The sequence below is a fragment of the Serinus canaria genome, chromosome 27 (genome assembly GCF_022539315.1).
Source record: "Serinus canaria isolate serCan28SL12 chromosome 27, serCan2020, whole genome shotgun sequence".
Taxonomy (NCBI): Eukaryota; Metazoa; Chordata; class Aves; order Passeriformes; family Fringillidae; genus Serinus; species Serinus canaria.
The window spans coordinates 463,334-480,929 of NC_066340.1; the positions used below are offsets into that span (position 1 = coordinate 463,334).

The 17,596-nt window shown below is 57.7% G+C and overlaps 3 protein-coding genes across 13 annotated transcripts; 2 read left to right on the forward strand and 1 right to left on the reverse strand.

The window, feature by feature from the left end:
• Window positions 1-1,538: 1,538 nt before the first annotated feature.
• Window positions 1,539-6,726, forward strand: SNF8 (SNF8 subunit of ESCRT-II). 10 transcript variants are annotated; one of them, XM_050985912.1, is made up of 10 exons: window positions 1,539-1,630; window positions 2,057-2,107; window positions 2,562-2,700; window positions 3,375-3,479; window positions 4,363-4,435; window positions 4,776-4,917; window positions 5,004-5,026; window positions 5,063-5,099; window positions 5,458-5,532; window positions 6,019-6,724. In XM_050985912.1, the coding sequence occupies exons 1-10, from the start codon at window positions 1,577-1,579 to the stop codon at window positions 6,397-6,399; spliced, it is 1,080 nt and encodes a 359-aa protein (XP_050841869.1). In that variant the 5' UTR covers window positions 1,539-1,576; the 3' UTR covers window positions 6,400-6,724. The 10 variants fall into 10 exon arrangements, with proteins under 10 accessions (XP_050841869.1, XP_050841868.1, XP_050841867.1 ...); XM_050985911.1 differs by having other exon boundaries at window positions 5,004-5,099; window positions 5,458-5,526; window positions 6,019-6,726; XM_050985910.1 differs by having other exon boundaries at window positions 5,004-5,099; window positions 6,019-6,725.
• Window positions 6,727-7,135: 409 nt separating this feature from the next.
• LOC127060835 (titin-like) lies at window positions 7,136-8,980 on the forward strand. Its single transcript, XM_050985511.1, has 3 exons — window positions 7,136-7,172; window positions 7,761-7,825; window positions 7,862-8,980. Exons 1-3 carry the CDS (start codon window positions 7,136-7,138, stop codon window positions 8,807-8,809), a joined length of 1,050 nt encoding a protein of 349 aa, XP_050841468.1. The 3' UTR covers window positions 8,810-8,980.
• A 182-nt stretch (window positions 8,981-9,162) lies between these two features.
• Window positions 9,163-16,657, reverse strand: UBE2Z (ubiquitin conjugating enzyme E2 Z). 2 transcript variants are annotated; one of them, XR_007780253.1, is made up of 7 exons: window positions 16,589-16,657; window positions 15,439-15,626; window positions 13,851-13,962; window positions 12,537-12,649; window positions 11,728-11,818; window positions 9,727-10,171; window positions 9,163-9,403 (listed from the first exon to the last, which is right to left on the reverse strand). XR_007780253.1 is itself a non-coding variant. In XM_050985926.1 (6 exons), exons 1-6 carry the CDS (start codon window positions 16,652-16,654, stop codon window positions 9,977-9,979), a joined length of 765 nt encoding a protein of 254 aa, XP_050841883.1. In that variant the 5' UTR covers window positions 16,655-16,657; the 3' UTR covers window positions 9,724-9,976. The 2 variants fall into 2 exon arrangements, 1 of the variants encoding a protein (XP_050841883.1); XM_050985926.1 differs by lacking the exon at window positions 9,163-9,403 and having other exon boundaries at window positions 9,724-10,171.
• Between the last annotated feature and the right edge of the window lie 939 nt (window positions 16,658-17,596).

The following is a 17,596-nucleotide window of genomic DNA, read 5'->3' on the forward strand; positions in this document are numbered from 1 at the left end:
AATAAATATATGAATAATATAGAATAATATATAGGAATAAATATAAGAAATAAAATATATGAATTAAATATAGAAATTAAATACAGAAATAAATATATGAATGAAATATAGAAATAAATATAGAAATGAAATGTATAAATAAATATAGAAATAAATATAGAAATAAATATATAAATTAAATATATAAACGAAGTGTATAAATGAAATATATGAATTAAATATATGAATGAAATATAGAAATAAATATAGCAATAAATATATGAATGAAATGAATATAGAAATGAAATATAGAAAAATATATGAAAGAAATATAGAAATGAAATATAGAAATAAATATATGAATTAAATATAGAAATAAATATAGAAATAAATATTAAATTATTATTTAAATATGAAATATAGAAATAGTAAATATAGAGAATGAAATATAGAAATGAAATAGATGAATGAAAATATAGAAATGAAATCTGAGAAATAAATATAGAAATAAAATATATGAATTAAATATATAAACGAAGTGTAGAAATGAAATATATGAATGAAATATAGAAATAAATATAGAAATAAATAGAGAAATAAAATATAAAAATGAAACATAGAAATGAAAATATATGAATAAATAGATAATTAAATATATGAATTAAATAGATAAAATATAATATAGAAATGAATATAGACACAAGGTATATAAATTAAATATAGAAATTAAATCTATAAAAATTAGATCTATAAATAAGTAGATAAATTAAATATAGAAATGAAATATAGAAATTAGATATATAAACTAAAAATAGAAATGAAACATTTAAACTAATATAGAAATTAAAATTTAAAATATATGATAAGTAGATTATAAATATATAAACTAAATCTATTAATGAAATGGATTCATTAAAGCTATAAATTGAATACATTAATGAAATACAGAAATGAAATATTTGGGGATTTCTATTTTTTTCCTCTGTAATTTTTTTTTAATTTTATTTTATTTTATTGTTTTTATTTATTTTATGTGTAATTTTTATTGTATTTTATTTTTATTTCATTTATTTTATTTCTTTATTATGGTATTTATTTTTATTTTATTTTATTTATTTTTATTTTATTTTTATTTTAATTTATTTTTATTTTAGTTTATTCTATTATTTTTATTTTATTTATCTATTTATTCCCCCCCTCGGGGGCAGCCCCACCCCTGAGGATTTCCCTCCCCCCTCAAAATTTGAATTATTTCTGATTTTCCCCCATTTTTAACCTGCCCAACCTCACCAAAAGTTCCTTTTTCCCCCTTTTTTCCCCCCAAAATGACCCCAATTTTTCATTTCACCCCCACCCCGACCCCATTTCCCCTTTGACCTTTGACCTTTGACCTTTGACCCTTTCCCTTCCGGCGCCGCCATCTTTCCGAGGGGGCGGAGCCCTTCCTGCTCGGGCGCCGATTGATGACGTCAGACGTCGCGCTCCATGATGTTGACGCGGCGCGCTCGAGGCGTTATGCGGCGCGCTCGATGACGTCACGCGTCGCGCTCGATGACGTCTCCGCAGCGACAGCGGCGGCGGCGGCGGCGGGGCCGGGATGCACCGGCGGGGGGTGGGGGCGGGGGCGATCGCCAGGAGGAAACTGACCGAGGTCAGCGGGACGGGGACCGGGACAGGGGACACGGGACAGACCGGGGGACAGGGGACAGGCCGGGGGACACGGGACAGGCCGGGGGACACGGGACAGACCGGGGGACAGGGGACAGGCAGAGCGCGGGCCCGGGCGGGCTCGGGGCTCGGTGCGGGGCTGGGAGCCGTGAGGGGACCCCCAGAGTCCGGCCCGGGGAGCGGGGCCAGAGCCGGGCGTGGGCCCAGAGCCCGCGGGGAGGGCGGGACGGGACCCGCGGGGAGCGGGAACGGGACCGGGACCGGGATCGGGATCCTCGGGGAGCGGGATCCTCGGGGATCGGGGCTGTCCCGGTTCGGGTCTGTCCCAGTTCGGGTCTGTCCCGGTTCGGGGCTGTCCCGGTTCGGGGCTGGCCCGCCCTGGCCGTGCCCTCACGCGCTCTCCCCCCAGGCCAAGTACAAGGAGCGGGGCACGGTCCTGGCTGAGGATCAGCTGGCCCAGGTGGGCATTCCTGCCCTGTCCCATCCCTGTCCCCATCCCTGTCCCATCCCTGTCCCTGTCCCATCCCTGTCCCCATCCCCGTCCTATCCCTGTCCCATCCCTGTCATTGTCCCTGTCCCCATCCCTGTCCCTGTCCCCATCCCTGTCCCTGTCCCTCCATTCCCAGCCCATCTCCCGTTGCCGTTTCCCAGTTCCCATCCTGCTCTTCCCCTGTCCCCCTCCCCGTGCCCATCCCGCTGTGTCCCCGTGTCCCTCTGTCCGTCTGTCTGTCTGTCCCAGATGTCCAAGCAGCTGGAGACGTTCCGCACCCACCTGCAGCCCTTTGCCAGCAAGCACAGCCCAGCCCATGGCATCCCAGCTGTCCCCACTCCTGTCCCCATTCCCGCTGTCCCTGTGTCCCTGTGACCCAGCCCTGGCCCCATGTCCCATCTGTCCGTCTGTCTGTCTGTCCCAGATGTCCAAGCAGCTGGAGACGTTCCGCACCCACCTGCAGGCCTTTGCCAGCAAGCACAAGCAGGAGATCCGGCGCAGCCCCGAGTTCCGCCTGCAGTTCCAGCACATGTGCGCCGCCATCGGCGTCGACCCGCTGGCCTGTGAGACTGGGGACACTGGGGACACTGGGGGACACTGGGGACACTGGGGGACACTGGGGGACACTGGGGACAGGGACAACACGGGGACAGGGGGACAGGGGGACAGAGGGACAGGGGACAGGGACAACATGGGGACAGGGACAGGGGACAGCACAGGGACAGGGAGGGACAGCATGGGGACAGGGATGGGGACAGGGGGGGACTGGGGGACAGGGATGGGGGGGACAGGGGGACACCATAGGGACAGAGGACTGGGGGGGACACCATGGGGACAGGGGGGAATGGGTGGGGACAGGGGACTGGGGGGAAACCGTGGGGACAGAGGGGACATTGGGGGTACAATGGGGGGGACAGGGATGGGGGGGACAAGAGGGGGACAGCAGGGGGACAACGGGGGGGAACAGGAGGGGGATAAGGGGGGGACAGGAGGACAACCACAGGGGACAGGGGACAGGGGAGGACACCATGGGGACAGGAGGACAGCAATGGGGGGGACAGCAATGGGGAGGACAACAGGGGGACAGGAGGACAGCAATGGGGGGACAGTGAGGGGACAGCAGTGGGGGGATAGCAGTGGGGGGGACAGCCGGGGGACAATGAGGGGACAGCAATGAGGGGACAGTGAGGGGACAGCCATGGCCTGGCCCGGGGTGGCAGCGCTGTCCCTGCCCCAGCCGGGAAGGGTTTCTGGGCCGAGGTGCTCGGGGTCGGAGATTTCTACTACGAGCTGGGAGTGCAGATCATCGAGGTGTGCCTGGCACTGCGGCACCGCAACGGAGGTGGGCACCGGGCACCGGGCACCGGGGGGGGGACACTGAGCTGGGGGGACACTGAGCTGGGGGGGACACTGAGCTTGGGGACACTGAGCTGGGGGGGGACACTGAGCTGGGGGGGACATGGAGCCGGGGGGGACACTGATCCCAGGGGGACACTGAGCTGGGGGGACACTGAGCTTGGGGACACTGAGCTTGGGGACACTGAGCTGGGGGGGACACTGAGCTTGGGGACACTGAGCTGGGGGGGACACTGAGCTGGGGGGGACACTGAGCTGGGGGGACACTGAGCCAGGGGGACATTGATCCCAGGGGGGACACTGAGCTGGGGACAGTGAGCTTGGGGACACTGAGCTGGGGGGACATGGAGCCAGGGGGACACTGATCTGGGGGGACACTGAGCCAGGGAATCCACTAAGTCAGGGATCCACTGATCCTGGGAAATCCACTGAGCCAGGGATCACCTCATCCAGGGATCCACTGATCCCCTGGGAATCCTGGGATGATCCCGGGAGTGGTGGAGCTGGGAATGCCCTGGGAATTCCATGGGAATCCCGGGATGATCCTGGGAGGGACGGGGCTGGGAATCCCCTGGGAATCCCCTGGGAATCCTGGGATGATCCCGGGAGTGGTGGGGCTGGGAATGCCCTGGGAATTCCATGGGAATCCTGGGATGATCTTGGGAGGGGCGGGGCTGGGAATCCCCTGGGAATCCCATGGGAATCCCCTGGGAATCCTGGGATGATCCCGGGAGTGGTGGAGCTGGGAATGCCCTGGGAATTCCATGGGAATCCCGGGATGATCCTGGGAGTGGTGGGGCTGGGAATGCCCGGGGATGATCCCTGGGAATCCCTGGGAATGCCCCGGGATGATCCCGGCTGCGCTGCAGGGCTGATCACGCTGGAGGAGCTGCAGCAGCAGGTGCTCAAGGGCCGCGGGAAATTCGCGCAGGACGTCAGCGCGTGAGTGCGGGAGGGGCTGGGGATCCCCGGGAATTCCCTCGGGAATCCCTGTGGGAGTGGGGATTGGGAATGCCCTGGGAATCTGTGTGGGAGTGGGGCTGGGAATTCCTGGGAATCCCTCGGAAATCTGTGTGGGAGTGGGGGATTTGGAATTCCTGGGAATGCCGGTGTGTCCCAGGGATGAGCTGGGGATCCCTGTGTGGGAGCGGGGGGTCGGGAATTCCCAGGAATTCCCGGTTGGAATTCGGTGTGTCCCAGGGATGACCTGGGGATCCCTGTGGGTGAGCGGGGGGTCGGGAATTCCCAGGAATTCCCGGTTGGAATTCCCGGTGTGTCCCAGGGATGACCTGGTGCGGGCCATCAAGAAGCTGAAGGTGCTGGGCAGCGGCTTCGGGCTGATCCCGGTGGGGGGGACGGTGCTGGTGCAGTCGGTGCCGGCCGAGCTCAGCATGGACCACAGCGTGGTGCTGCAGCTGGCCGAGGTGGGATACTGGGAATGATACTGGGAATACTGGGAATACTGGGAATACTGGGATTGGGCCACAGCGTGGTGCTGCAGCTGGCCGAGGTGGGAATGATACTGGGAATACTGGGAATACTGGGAATACTGGGATTGGGAATGGCTCAGGGAATGGACCACAGCGTGGTGCTGCAGCTGGCCGAGGTGGGAATGATACTGGGAATGATACTGGGAATACTGGGATTGGGAATGGACCACAGCGTGGTGCTGCAGCTGGCCGAGGTGGGAATGGCACTGGGAATACTGGGATTGGGCCACAGCGTGGTGCTGCAGCTGGCCGAGGTGGGATACTGGGAATACTGGGATTGGGAATGGCTCAGGGAATGGACCACAGCGTGGTGCTGCAGCTGGCCGAGGTGGGATACTGGGAATACTGGGAATACTGGGAATGGTTGAGCAGGAATTCCTGGTGTTTCCCTAAAAATCCGGGATTGGGCTGGACTGGGATGGGAGCGAGGGCTCCCCCCCCTCTGAGGGAATTCCCTGGGTTTTGGTTTTCCAGAAGAAAGGATTTGTGACGGTCAGCGAGATCCGGGAGAGCCTCGGCTGGGAGACCGAGAGAGCCAAGCAGGTGCTGGTAGGTGGGAAACTGGGAAGGGGAATTTGGGAATGGGAACTGGGAATGGGAACTGGGAATGGGGAATTTGGGAATGGGGAATGGGAATGGGGAATTTGGGAATGGGAATGGGAATGGGGAATGGGAATGGGGAATTTGGGAATGGGGAATGGGAATGGGAAACTGGGAATGGGGAAACTGGGAATGGGGAAACTGGGAATGGGGAAACTGGGAAGGGGGAACTGGGAATGGGGAATTTGGGAATGGGGAACTGGGAATGGGGAAACTGGGAGTGGGGAACTGGGAGTGGGGAACTGGGAATGGGGGACTGGGAATGGGGAATTTGGGAATGCGAACTGGGAATGGGGAATTTGGGAATGGGAACTGGGAATGGGTTGGTAATGGGAACAGCAACAGCAACTCTGCACATCCCAGTCCATCCCCAGTCATTCCCAGTCCATTCCCAATCCCGTTTTTCCCACTTTTCCCACTGTTTTTCCCCCCCAGGACCACCTGCTGAAGGAGGGCATGGCCTGGCTGGCTCCCATTCCCATTCCCAATCCCGTTTTCCCATCATTTTTCCCATTATTTTTCCCAGGACCACCTGCTGAAGGAGGGCATGGCCTGGCTGGACGCGCAGGCTCCGGCCGAGCCGCAGTTCTGGCTGCCCGCGCTCTTCTCGGAGCTGCACGGCCAGGAGGGCACGGCCGGGCCCTGACTGCCCCGGGAATAACCCCTGGATCCTCGGGAATACCCCCTGGAACCCCTGGAACCCCGGGAACACCCCCTGGATCCTCGGGAATACCCCCTGGATCCTTGGGAATAACCCCTGGAACCCCGGGAACACCCCCTGGATCCTTGGGAATCCCCCTGGAATCCCAGGAATAACTCCTGAAAACCCGGGAATAACCCCTGGCACCCCAGGAATACCCCCTGAAGTCCTTGGGATTACCCCCTGGAATTCCAGGAATCCCCCCTGGAATCCCTCCTGGGATCCCTCTTGGGGTCCTCGGGATCTCTCCTGGAATCCCCTCTTGGATCCCCCCCAGGATCCTCAGGATTCCCCCCTGGAATTCCTCCTGGGATCCCCCCTGGATCCTTGGGATCTATCCTGGGATCCCCCCCTGGAATCCCTCCCAGGATCTTTGGGATCTCCCCTGGGATATTTGGGATCTCTCCCGGGATCCTCAGGACTCCCCCCTGGAATTCCCCCTGGGACCCCCCCCCCTGGATCTTTGGGATCTCTCCTGGATCCCCCCTAGATCCCCCCAGGAATTCCTCCTGGGATCCCCCCCCCCCTGGATCTTTAGGATCTCTCCTGGGATCCTCCTGGGATCTCCCTGGGACCCCTCCCCCCTGGATCTTTGGGATCTCTCCCGGGATCTTTGGGATCTCTCCCGGGATCTTTGGGATCTCTCCCGGGATCTCTCCTGGGATCTTTGGGATCTCTCCCGGGATCCCTCCCATCCCCGGGATCCCAGGGACAGCAGGAGCTGCAATAAAAGTTTTGTACGAAATTCCTGAGCTTGGGAAGTTCTGTGGGATCGACCCCTGCTGGGATCCCGGCCGGGTTTGGGGTGGAAACGTCCCAGATTCTGGAAAAAAAGCAGGATTTGAATGGGAGATGGGATTTCCCCTCTGGAATTTTGGGAAAATTCTGGGCAAGGTTCATCCCGTCGGAATTCCCGCCGAGGGACAGCGCTGGGTTCTGCCAAAACAAAACTTTATTGCACAAAGAAAAAACCAAAAAAAAATTAAAATAAAAAAAGGAAACACCCCCCCAAAAAAAAAAACCCAAAAAATCCCAAACTGAGAAAAAAAAAAACCTGGGAATTCTTGGAATTCTGTACAAAAAAACCAGCGGAGATCTCTGAGGGCGGGTTTTGTTTCCGGCGCCGTCCCAGCCCCTAAAAATCCGTGGGTGAAAAATGTCCCTGGCTGGGGGCTGGCACTGGGGACAGGGACAGGGACACGGGGGGGACAGGGGGGGCACACGCCATTCCCAGCCCTGGAAAAGCTGCCCAGCCCCTCCCAGGGGTGACAGAGGTGACAGGAGGTGACAGAGGTGGCACCTGCCCAGCCCCACCCAGGGGTGACAGAGGTGACAGAGGTGGCATGTTCCAGCCTGCCCAGCTCCCCCCAGAGGTGACAGAGGTGGAACCTGCCCAGCCCCCCCCAGAGGTGACAGAGGTGGCACCTGCCCAGCCCCACCAGGGGTGACAGAGGTGACAGAGGTGGCACCTGCCCAGCCCCCTCCAGGGGTGACAGAGGTGGCACCTGCCCAGCCCCTCCAGGGGTGACAGAGGTGACAGAGGTGGCACCTGCCCAGCCCCACCCAGGGGTGACAGAGGTGGCACCTGCCCTTCACCTGCGGGGTGGCAGCTCCGCCTCCCCTCGAGGGTTAAACCCAAACCAGCCCCGGGGCAAAGAATTCCCAAAGGTTTTTTGGGAAAAGCAAGAAAATTCCCCATTTTCCACCAGGGAATATTCCCCGTTTTCAACCAGGAAAATCCCCAATTCCCACCAGAGAAATTCCCATTTTCAACCAGGAAAATCCCCAATTCCCAGCAGGAAAATTCCCCAATTCTCACCAGAGAAATTCCCATTTTCCACCAAGAAAATTCCCCATTATCCACCAAGAAAATTCCCCATTTTCCACCAAGAAAATATCCCACTTTCCACCAGGGAAATTCCCCAATTCTCACCAGGAAAATTCCCCATTTTTCACCAGGAAAATCTCCATTTTCCTCCAGGGAAATTCCCCAATTCTCACCAAGAAAATTCCCATTTTCCACCAAGAAAATTCCCATTTTTCACCAAGAAAATTCCCCATTTTCCACCAAGAAAATATCCCACTTTCCACCAGGAAAATTCCCCAATTCTCACCAGGAAAATTCCCCAATTCTCACCAGGAAAATTCCCCAATTCTCACCAGGAAAATTCCCCAATTCTCACCAGGAAAATTCCCCATTTTTCACCAGGAAAATCTCCATTTTCCACCAGAGATATTCCCAATTCTCACCAGGAAAATTCCCATTTTCCACCAGGGAAAATTCCCATTTCCCCCTTCCTGCTGCTGCTGCTGCTGCACTCCCGAATCCTCCCTGGGGATTTGGGGGATTTTGGGATTTTGGGGGATTTGGGGGCTCCTCCTGCCCCTCAGGAGCTTTGGGGATTTTTGGGGATTTTGGGATTTTTGAGGCTCCTCCTGCCCCTCGGGGGCTTTGGGGATTTTGGGGGATTTTGGGGGTTTTTGGGATTTTGGGGGCTCCTCCTGCCCCTCAGGATGAGTCTCTAAGTTGGAAATTCTCCCAGCACCAGCAGGACCCAAACTGGTCCCAAACTGGTCCCAAACTGGGCCGGATTTTGGGCAGTTTTGTGTCCCTAGAATAAAAAGTGAAGCCTTGAGCTCCTGCTGCTCACCCCAGCCCTGCTCCGGGGGGGAATTGTCACCTCCAGCCCGGCCTGGGGGGGGTGGCAGTGCCACTGCCACCTCTCTGTGTCACCCAGGGCACAGCCCCTGCCCTCAGCAGCGCCAGGGACCCCAAAAACACCGAATTTCCCCCAAATTTGGCAGAGGGAGTCCGGCTGGAATTGTCCCCGTTGGGGTGGCAGCAGGGAGGGGAGGGGACAGGAGGGGACAGCCGAGGTGGGGACAGAGAATTCCAAAGCAGCTCCAGCAGGAGGAAAGCCCTGCCAAAAGCTCAGCTGGATATTCCAGAAATAAACCACGAGCATTTCTCCTCATCCTCTCCCTTCCCCAAAGCTCCAGGCTGAACCAATCCATGGATTCCTGCCGTTCCCATTTTTCCACAGGGAGTCTCCAAAGAGTAAAATTTTGGGGATGGAGCCCCAAATTCCAGCAGGGAGAATTCCTTTCTCTTTGGTTTGCCTGGAAGAAAGAGACCAGGGAGGCCCCAGCTCTCCCAAATCCCACCTGGATTATCCAAACTCCAGGGAAAAGTTCCCTCCCTACCCAGGAGCAGAAAAGCTCTCAAGGATTTGCAGTCTAGAGCTCTTTAATCAAAAAAAAAAAAACAAAACAAAAAAACCTGGAAAAAAAAAACATTAAAACCAACCAAAACAAACCAAAAAAAAAAAAAAAGAAAAATAAAACAAAATAAAAGAAAAAAAAAAAAAACAACCAACCCAACCAGTGTAGGTGTCCTCCAAAAAACCCCCAAAAAAAACCTGATGCCACATGCCAGGAAGTACCTTTGTCCAAGAGGAGCCTGTCCCGAGCTTGGCTTTGTCTCTTTTTTTTTTTTTGGGGGGGGAAATTCTCCTCGGGGAATCCTCGGGGAACTCTCCTGGCCGTCGGGGAGGGATGGAAGGCGGGAGGGATGGATGGATGGATGGATGGATGGAAGGAAGGCAGGAGGGAGGGATGGAGGAGGAGCCTGCGGCTCTCCCCGCCCCGGCCTGGCTGTGCTGCAGTCCCGGGCCGGACCGGGCCGGACCCTCCCTAGGCCTTGGGGCAGCCCTGGGGCTCGGGCTCGGCCTCTGAGGAGCTGCTCTCCGAGTCCAGCTCGGCGCTGTCCTGCTGCTGCTGCTGCTGCTGCTGCTGCTGCTGCCGCTCCTGCAGCCGCGCCCGCAGCGCCTGCAGCCGCCCCAGCAGCGCCTGGTAATCGAAGTGACCGCGCTTCTCCCCGAAAGGGTCCTGGAACAGAGCGGGGAAAATGGGGAGAAATGGGGTGAGGGGATGGGAAAAGGGGGAAAAATTGGGGAAAAAGGGACAGGGTGGCGGGGGGGGGAACTGGGGGAAGGGAATGGGGGGACAAGGGGGGGGGAGGGGGAAAAGAGGGGGAGGGAAATGGGGGGAGAAAAAGGACCGGGAAAGGGTGAGGGGATGGGGAAATGGGGAGGGAAAAAGGGAGGTGAGGGGCTGGGAAAATGGGGTGAAGAAAAAGGGGGAACGGTGTGAGGGGCTGGGAAATGGGGAAAGAAAGGGGGAGGGGATGGGAAGGAAATGGGGGGAAAAAAGGGGGACAGCGGAACAGGGTGTGAGGGCGTGGATGGGGAAAAAGTGGGGGGCAAAAGGGGGGCAAGGAAATGGGGGGCAAAGGGGAAAACAAGGGGGAGGATAAGGGTGGTTGAGGGGAAGGGGAAGGGAAATGGGGGGACCAACGAGGAGGGAGGGGATGGGAAGGAAAAAAAAACGGGGGGGAACAAAAGTCGGGAAAGGGGTGAGGGATGGGAAAAGGGGGGACAATGGAGTGTTGCGGGGGAGGGGACAAGGGGGGAGGAAAGGGTGCGGGAGAGGGGAGGGAGAAAAGGGCGGAAGGGAAAGGCGTGGGAGGGTGGTGGTGGGAAATGGGGGAAGGGACAGGGGGAAATGCGGGGAGGGAAAAAAAAGCGGGGAAAGGAGTTTGAGGGCAGGATGGGAAAGGGGGCGAAAAGGGGTATGAGGGTGGGAAATGGGAGGGAAAATGGGCGGGGAGGGGGGGAAGGAAAAGGGGGAAATGGGTGGGGAGGGGGATGGGAACTGGGGGGGGGGAAATGGGGGGAAAAGGGGGAAATGGGGGGGAAATGGAGGAAAGGGGGGGGGAAATGGGGGGGAAAGGGGGGAAGAAAAAGGGGGAAAGCGGTGAGGGGTGGGGAGAAAGGGGGATGGGGGGGAAAGGAAGGTGGGAAATGGGGGAAAATGGGGGGAAAAGGGTAGGGATGGGGAGGGGGGAAAGGAGGGAAAAGGGTTGTCACGGGTGAGGGTGGGAAATGGGGGAGGAAATGGGGGGGAGAAGGGGAAGGAAAAGGGGGAAAAGAAGGGTGAGGGGAGGGGAAAATGGGGGAGAAAGAATGGGGGAGAAAAGAGAAAGGGGGTAGAAAAAGGGAGGAGGAAAAAAAAGGGGGAAAAGGGCGAGGGGTGAGTGGGTGGGAACGAGGGAAAACGGGGGGAACGGACAGGGGGAAAGGGGGAAAAGAGAGGGGGAAAGTGGGGGAGGAAAGGGGGGGAAAAAGGGGGGGGGAAAGGGGCGGAAATTGGGGGAAAAAGGGGGAAAAAGGGCAGGGGTGAGGGGATGGGAAAATGGGGGAAAAGGGGGGGGGAAATGGGGAAAAATGGGAGAAAAGGGCAGGGGTGAGGGGGGGAAATGGGGGGAAAAGGGGAAATGGGGAAAACGGTACATCTGTCCCCCCCATCTGTCCCCAGCTGTGTCCCACATCTGTCCCCAGCTGTGTCCCACATCTGTCCCCAGCTGTCCCAGCCGTGCCCCTCACCTGCATGGTCTGGCCCTGCAGGTGCAGCCTCTCCTTGCAGACGCCCTCGTAGAAGTCCAGGTACTCCATGAAGGATTTCTCCATCACCCCCCTGCAGGGACAGAGGGGACACGGGGACACGGTCAGCATGGCCCTGGGGACACTGCGGGGCACCATGGGCAGGGGACAGAGCCCAGGGGACAGAGCCCTGGGGAGGGGACAGAGCCAAGAGAGGGGACAGAGCCAAGAGAGGGGACAGAGCCAGGGAGGGGACAGAGCCCTGGGGACAGGACAGAGCCAAGAGAGGGGACAGAGCCTGGGGAGGGGACAGGACAGAGCCCTGGGGACGGGACAGAGCCTGGGGAGGGGACAGAGCCTGGGGAGGGGACAGAGCCAGAGGACAGGACGGAGCCCAGGGGACAGAGCCTGGGAAGGGGACAGGACAGAGCCAAGAGAGGGGACAGAGCCAAGAGAGGGGACAGAGCCAGGGGAGGGGACAGGACAGAGCCCAGGGGACAGGACAGAGCTGGAGAGGGGACAGAGCCTGGGGAGGGGACAGGACAGAGCCCTGGAGAGGGGACAGAGCCCTGGGGAGGGGACAGGACAGAGCCCTGGAGAGGGGACAGAGCCCTGGGGAGGGGACAGAGCCAGAGGACAGGACAGAGCCCAAGAGAGGGGACAGAGCCCTGGGGTGGGGACAGAGCCGGGGAGGGGGCAGCACCCAATGTCCCCATCCCCCTGGTGTCCCCATCCTCCCCAGTGCCCCCACCCCCGCGGTGTCCCCCCGGTGTCCCCACCCCCCCGGTGTCCCCAGTGTCCCCTTGCCGTACCGCAGGGGCTCGGGGCAGGGACACTTCCCCTCCAGCATGTCACACACGGCCACGCGGATGGTCTCGTGCCGGATGCACTCGTTGTAGTTCTTGCTGTCCCCGGGGTGCCGCTCCTGGGGACACGGCGGTCAGGGCAGGGCCAGGACTAACCAGGCCTGACCAGGGCAGGGCCAGGACTAACCAGGCCTGACCAGTCCCTAACCAGGGCAGGGCCCGGCCTAACCAGGCCTGACCAGGGCAGGGCCAGGCCTAACCAGGCCTGACCAGTCCCTAACCAGGGCAGGGCCCGGCCTAACCAGGCCTGACCAGTCCGGCCTGACCAGGCCTGACCAGTCCCTGACCAGGCCTGGTCCCAGCTCTGATCAGTCCCTGTCCCATTCCTGACCAGTCCAGAGCCCAGTTCCAGCTTGGAATCCCAGTTAACTCCAGCCTGGGATCCCAATTAGTTCCAGCCTGGAATCCCAGTCAGGCCCAGCCTGCAATCCCAGTCAATTCCAGGCTGCAATCCCAGTTCTAGGCTGGGTTCCCAGCCAGTCCCAGCCATAATCCCAGTCCTAGGCTGGGTTCCCAGTCCCGGGCTGGGTTCCCAGTCCCAGGCTGTAATTCCAGTCCCAGCCATAATCCCAGTCCCAGGCTGGGTTCCCAGTAAATCCCAGCTGCAATCCCAGTCCCAGCCTGGGTTCCCAGTCCCAGGCTGGGTTCCCAGCCAGTCCCAGCCATAATCCCAGTCCCAGGCTGGGTTCCCAGTCCCAGCCTGGATTCCCAGTCCCAGTATGGGTTCCCAGTCCCAGTACGGGTTCCCAGTCCCAGGCTGGGTTCCCAGTCCCAGTATGGGTTCCCAGTCCCAGCTATAATCCCAGTCCCAGGCTGGGTTCCCAGTCCCAGCTGTAATCCCAGTCCCAGGCTGGGTTCCCAGTCCCAGGCTGGGTTCCCAGTCCCAGCCTGGGTTCCCAGTCCCAGCCTGGATTCCCAGTCCCAGCCTGGGTTCCCAGTCCCAGCCTGGGTTCCCAGTCCCAGCTATAATCCCAGTCCCAGCTATAATCCCAGTCCCAGCTGGGTTCCCAGTCCCAGCCTGGGTTCCCAGTCCCAGCTATAATCCCAGTCCCAGCTATAATCCCAGTCCCAGCTGTAATCCCAGTCCCAGCCTGTAATCCCAGTCCCAGTCTGGGTTCCCAGTCCCAGCTGTAATCCCAGTCCCAGGCTGGGTTCCCAGTCCCAGCCTGGATTCCCAGTCCCAGCCTGGGTTCCCAGTCCCAGTCTGGGTTCCCAGTCCCAGCTGTAATCCCAGTCCCAGGCGGGGTTCCCAGGCCTGACCTGCTCGAAGCCGGGCTCGTTGTGGTACGGGTTCTCGGTCATCAGGGACTGGATGGAGATCAGCACCGACGAGATGCTCTGGGCCGGGCTCCAGGCCGGGCCTGTCCACGTGCTGCGCCAATTAACGCCGGCATTGATTAATTAATTAATCACCATTAATTAACCGTCATTAATTAATCAGCAGGATATCCCCCCCCGCAGCAGAGCCCAAAAACCTGGGGAGCACAGCTAGGCCTGGCCTGTGGGACCTCAGCTGGGCCTAAACTCCCCCAGGCACAGCCTAAACTGTTCTGTCCTTCTGTCCGTGCTGACCCGGGAGCAGAGCCTGGGCTCAGCTGGGCCTGGCCTTACCCCAGGCCCGGCTTACCCCAGGATGCTGAGCTGGACTCTAGGCCCGGCTTACCCCAGGATGCTGAGTTGGACTCTAGGCCCGGCTTACCCCAGGATGCTGAGGCAGACCCCAGGCCCGGCTTACCCCAGGATGCCGAGGCAGACCCTAAGCCTGGCTTACCCCAGGATGCTGAGGCAGACCCTAAGCCTGGCTTACCCCAGGATGCTGAGGCAGACCTTAGCCTGGCTTACCCCAGGATGCTGAGTTGGACTCTAGGCCCAGCTTACCCCAGGATGCCGAGGCAGACCTTAAGCCCAGCTTACCCCAGGATGCTGAGGCAGCCCTTAAGCCCAGCTTACCCCAGGATGCTGAGGCAGACCCTAAGCCCAGCTTACCCCAGGATGCCGAGGCAGACCTTAAGCCCAGCTTACCCCAGGATGCTGAGGCAGCCCTTAAGCCCGGCTTACCCCAGGATGCCGAGGCAGCCCTTAAGCCCAGCTTACCCCAGGATGCCGAGGCAGACCCTAAGCCCAGCTTACCCCAGGATGCTGAGGCAGACCCCAGGCCCAGCTTACCCCAGGATGCTGAGGCAGACCCTAGGCCCAGCTTACCCCAGGATGCTGAGCTGGACTCTAGGGCCAGCTTACCCCGGGGCCCGGCTTACCCCAGGATGCTGAGTTGGACTCTAGGCCCGGCTTACCCCAGGATGCTGAGGCAGACCCTAGGCCCAGCTTACCCCAGGATGCTGAGGCAGACCCTAGGCCCAGCTTACCCCAGGATGCTGAGGCAGACCCCAGGCCCGGCTTACCCCAGGATGCCGAGGCAGACCTTAAGCCCAGCTTACCCCAGGCCCAGCTTACCCCAGGATGCCGAGGCAGACCCTAGGCCCGGCTTACCCCAGGATGCTGAGGCAGCCCTTAAGCCCAGCTTACCCCAGGATGCTGAGGCAGACCCTAGGCCCAGCTTACCCCAGGATGCCGAGGCAGACCTTAAGCCCGGCTTACCCCAGGATGCTGAGGCAGACCCTAAGCCCAGCTTACCCCAGGATGCTGAGGCAGACCCTAGGCCCAGCTTACCCCAGGATGCTGAGGCAGACCCCAGGCCCAGCTTACCCCAGGATGCTGAGTTGGACCCCAGGCCCAGCTTACCCCAGGATGCTGAGGCAGACCTTAAGCACCGGCTTACCCCAGGATGCCGAGGCAGACCTTAAGCCCGGCTTACCCCAGGATGCTGAGGCAGACCCTAAGCCCGGCTTACCCCAGGATGCTGAGGCAGACCTTGCCGTTGCGGTAGAAGTTGGGGTTGAACCTGACGGTGTTGTTGCCCGTGGTCATGAGTTTGACGCGGGGCGGGTGGATGGGGTAGTCGGGCGGGCAGCGGAACAGGAACAGGAAGAAGCCGCCCTCGTAGGGGGTGTCGAACGGGCCCGTGATCAGCGCGTGGATCTGCGGGGACACCCCAGCCCTGCGGCATTCCCAAACCCCCCCGGCATTCCCGGACCCCCCTGGCATTCCCAAACCCCCCAGCATTCCCAGACCCCTTGGCATTCCCGGACCCCTGGCATTCCCGGACCCCCCAGCATTCCCGGACCCCTGGCATTCCCAGACCCTGCAGCATTCCCAAACCCCCTGGGATTCCCAGCCCTGCGGCATTCCCAGACCCTCCGGGACTCCCAAACCCTTCAGCATTCCTGAGCCCTGCAGCATTCCTGGACCCACGGCATTCCCAGCCCTGCAGCATTCCTGGACCTACGGCATTCCCAGCCCTGCGGCATTCCCGAGCCCTGTGGCATTTCCGAATCCTCTGGGGCTCCTGAACCCTGTAGCATTCCCGGACCCCCCGGCATTCCCAAACCCCCGGCATTCCCAGCCTTGCGGCATTCCCAGACCCTGCAGCATTCCCGGCCCTGCGGCATTCCCAGACCCTCCGGCATTCCCAGACCCTCCGGCATTCCCAAACCCTCCGGCATTCCCAGACCCTCCAGCATTCCCGAACTGTCTGGCATTCCCAGACTCTCCAACATCCCCAAACCCTCCGTGACTCCAACATTCCCAAACTCTCCAACATTCCCAAACTCTCCAGCATTCCCAGACCCTCCAACATTCCCAAACTCTCCAACATTCCCAAACTCTCCAGCATTCCCAGACCCTCCAACATTCCCAAACTCTCCAACATTCCCAAACTCTCCAGCATTCCCAGACCCTCCAGCGTTCCCAAACTCTCCAACATTCCCAAACTCTCCAGCATTCCCAGACCCTCCAGCGTTCCCAAACTCTCCACAGCTCCGGCATTCCCAACCCCTCCGGCATTCCCGACCCCTCCGGCATTCCCGACCCCTCCGGCATTCCCGACCCCATCCCCAGGGAATTCCATCCGGGAGCGCTCCGGGGCCGGGCTCTGGGCTCACCTTGGTCATGTCGTGGGGGTCGGGCACCACGAACATCCCCGGGGGCGGCTCCTTGTAGATGGACATGATATCCCTGGGAAAGGGAAACACCGGGAATGAGCCGGGACCGGCCGGGACGGGACTTGGGAAACCGGGAATTAAACCGGGACTTAAACCGGGAGTTAAACTGGGAATTAAACCGGGATTTGGGAGCTTTGGTCCCGGCTCTGGGTGAGATCCTCCAGCCGAGCCCCAAAGCAGGCCAGGCATTCCAGAGCACTCCTGGAATCCTTGGGAATCCCGGCTGGAATTCTCACGAATCCCCCCTGGAATCCTCGGGAATCTTGGCCAGAATTCTTGGGAATCTTGGCCAGAATTCTCAGGAATCCACCCTGGAATTCTTGAGAATCTTAGCTGAAATTCTCAGGAATCCTGACTAGAATCCTCGGGAATCCCACCTGGAATCCTCAGGAATCCTGACTGGAATCCTTGGGAATCTACCCTGGAATACCCCCTGGAATCCTCAGGAATCCCCCTTGGAATCCTTGGGAATCCCACCTGGAATACCCCCTGGAATCCTCGGGAACTCCCCCTGGAATCCTCAGGAATCCTGGCTGGAATCCTCAGGAATCCCACCTGGAATCTCCCTTGGCATCCTCGGGAATCCCTCCTGGAATCCTCGGGAATTCCCCCCTGGAATCCTCGGGAATCCCGGCTGGAATTCTCAGGAATCCCGACTGCAAACCCCTCCTGGAACCCTTGGGAATCCCACCCGGAATTCTGGCTGGGATCCTTGGGAATCCCCCCAGGAACTTCCAACAAAAATGAAAATCCACCGGAATTCCAGCCGTGAATTCCCCCGGGAGCTCGGCCCGGGTTCCCTCAGGTGAGGGGGGGGGGATTCACCTCTCCCTGGCCAGCAATTCCCGGGATATTCCCGGATATTCCTGGGAATCCTTCCCTTCTCCCCAGGCTGGGAATTCCAGGGGATCCTGGGAAGGAACTCCAGGGGATTCCAGGCAGGAATTC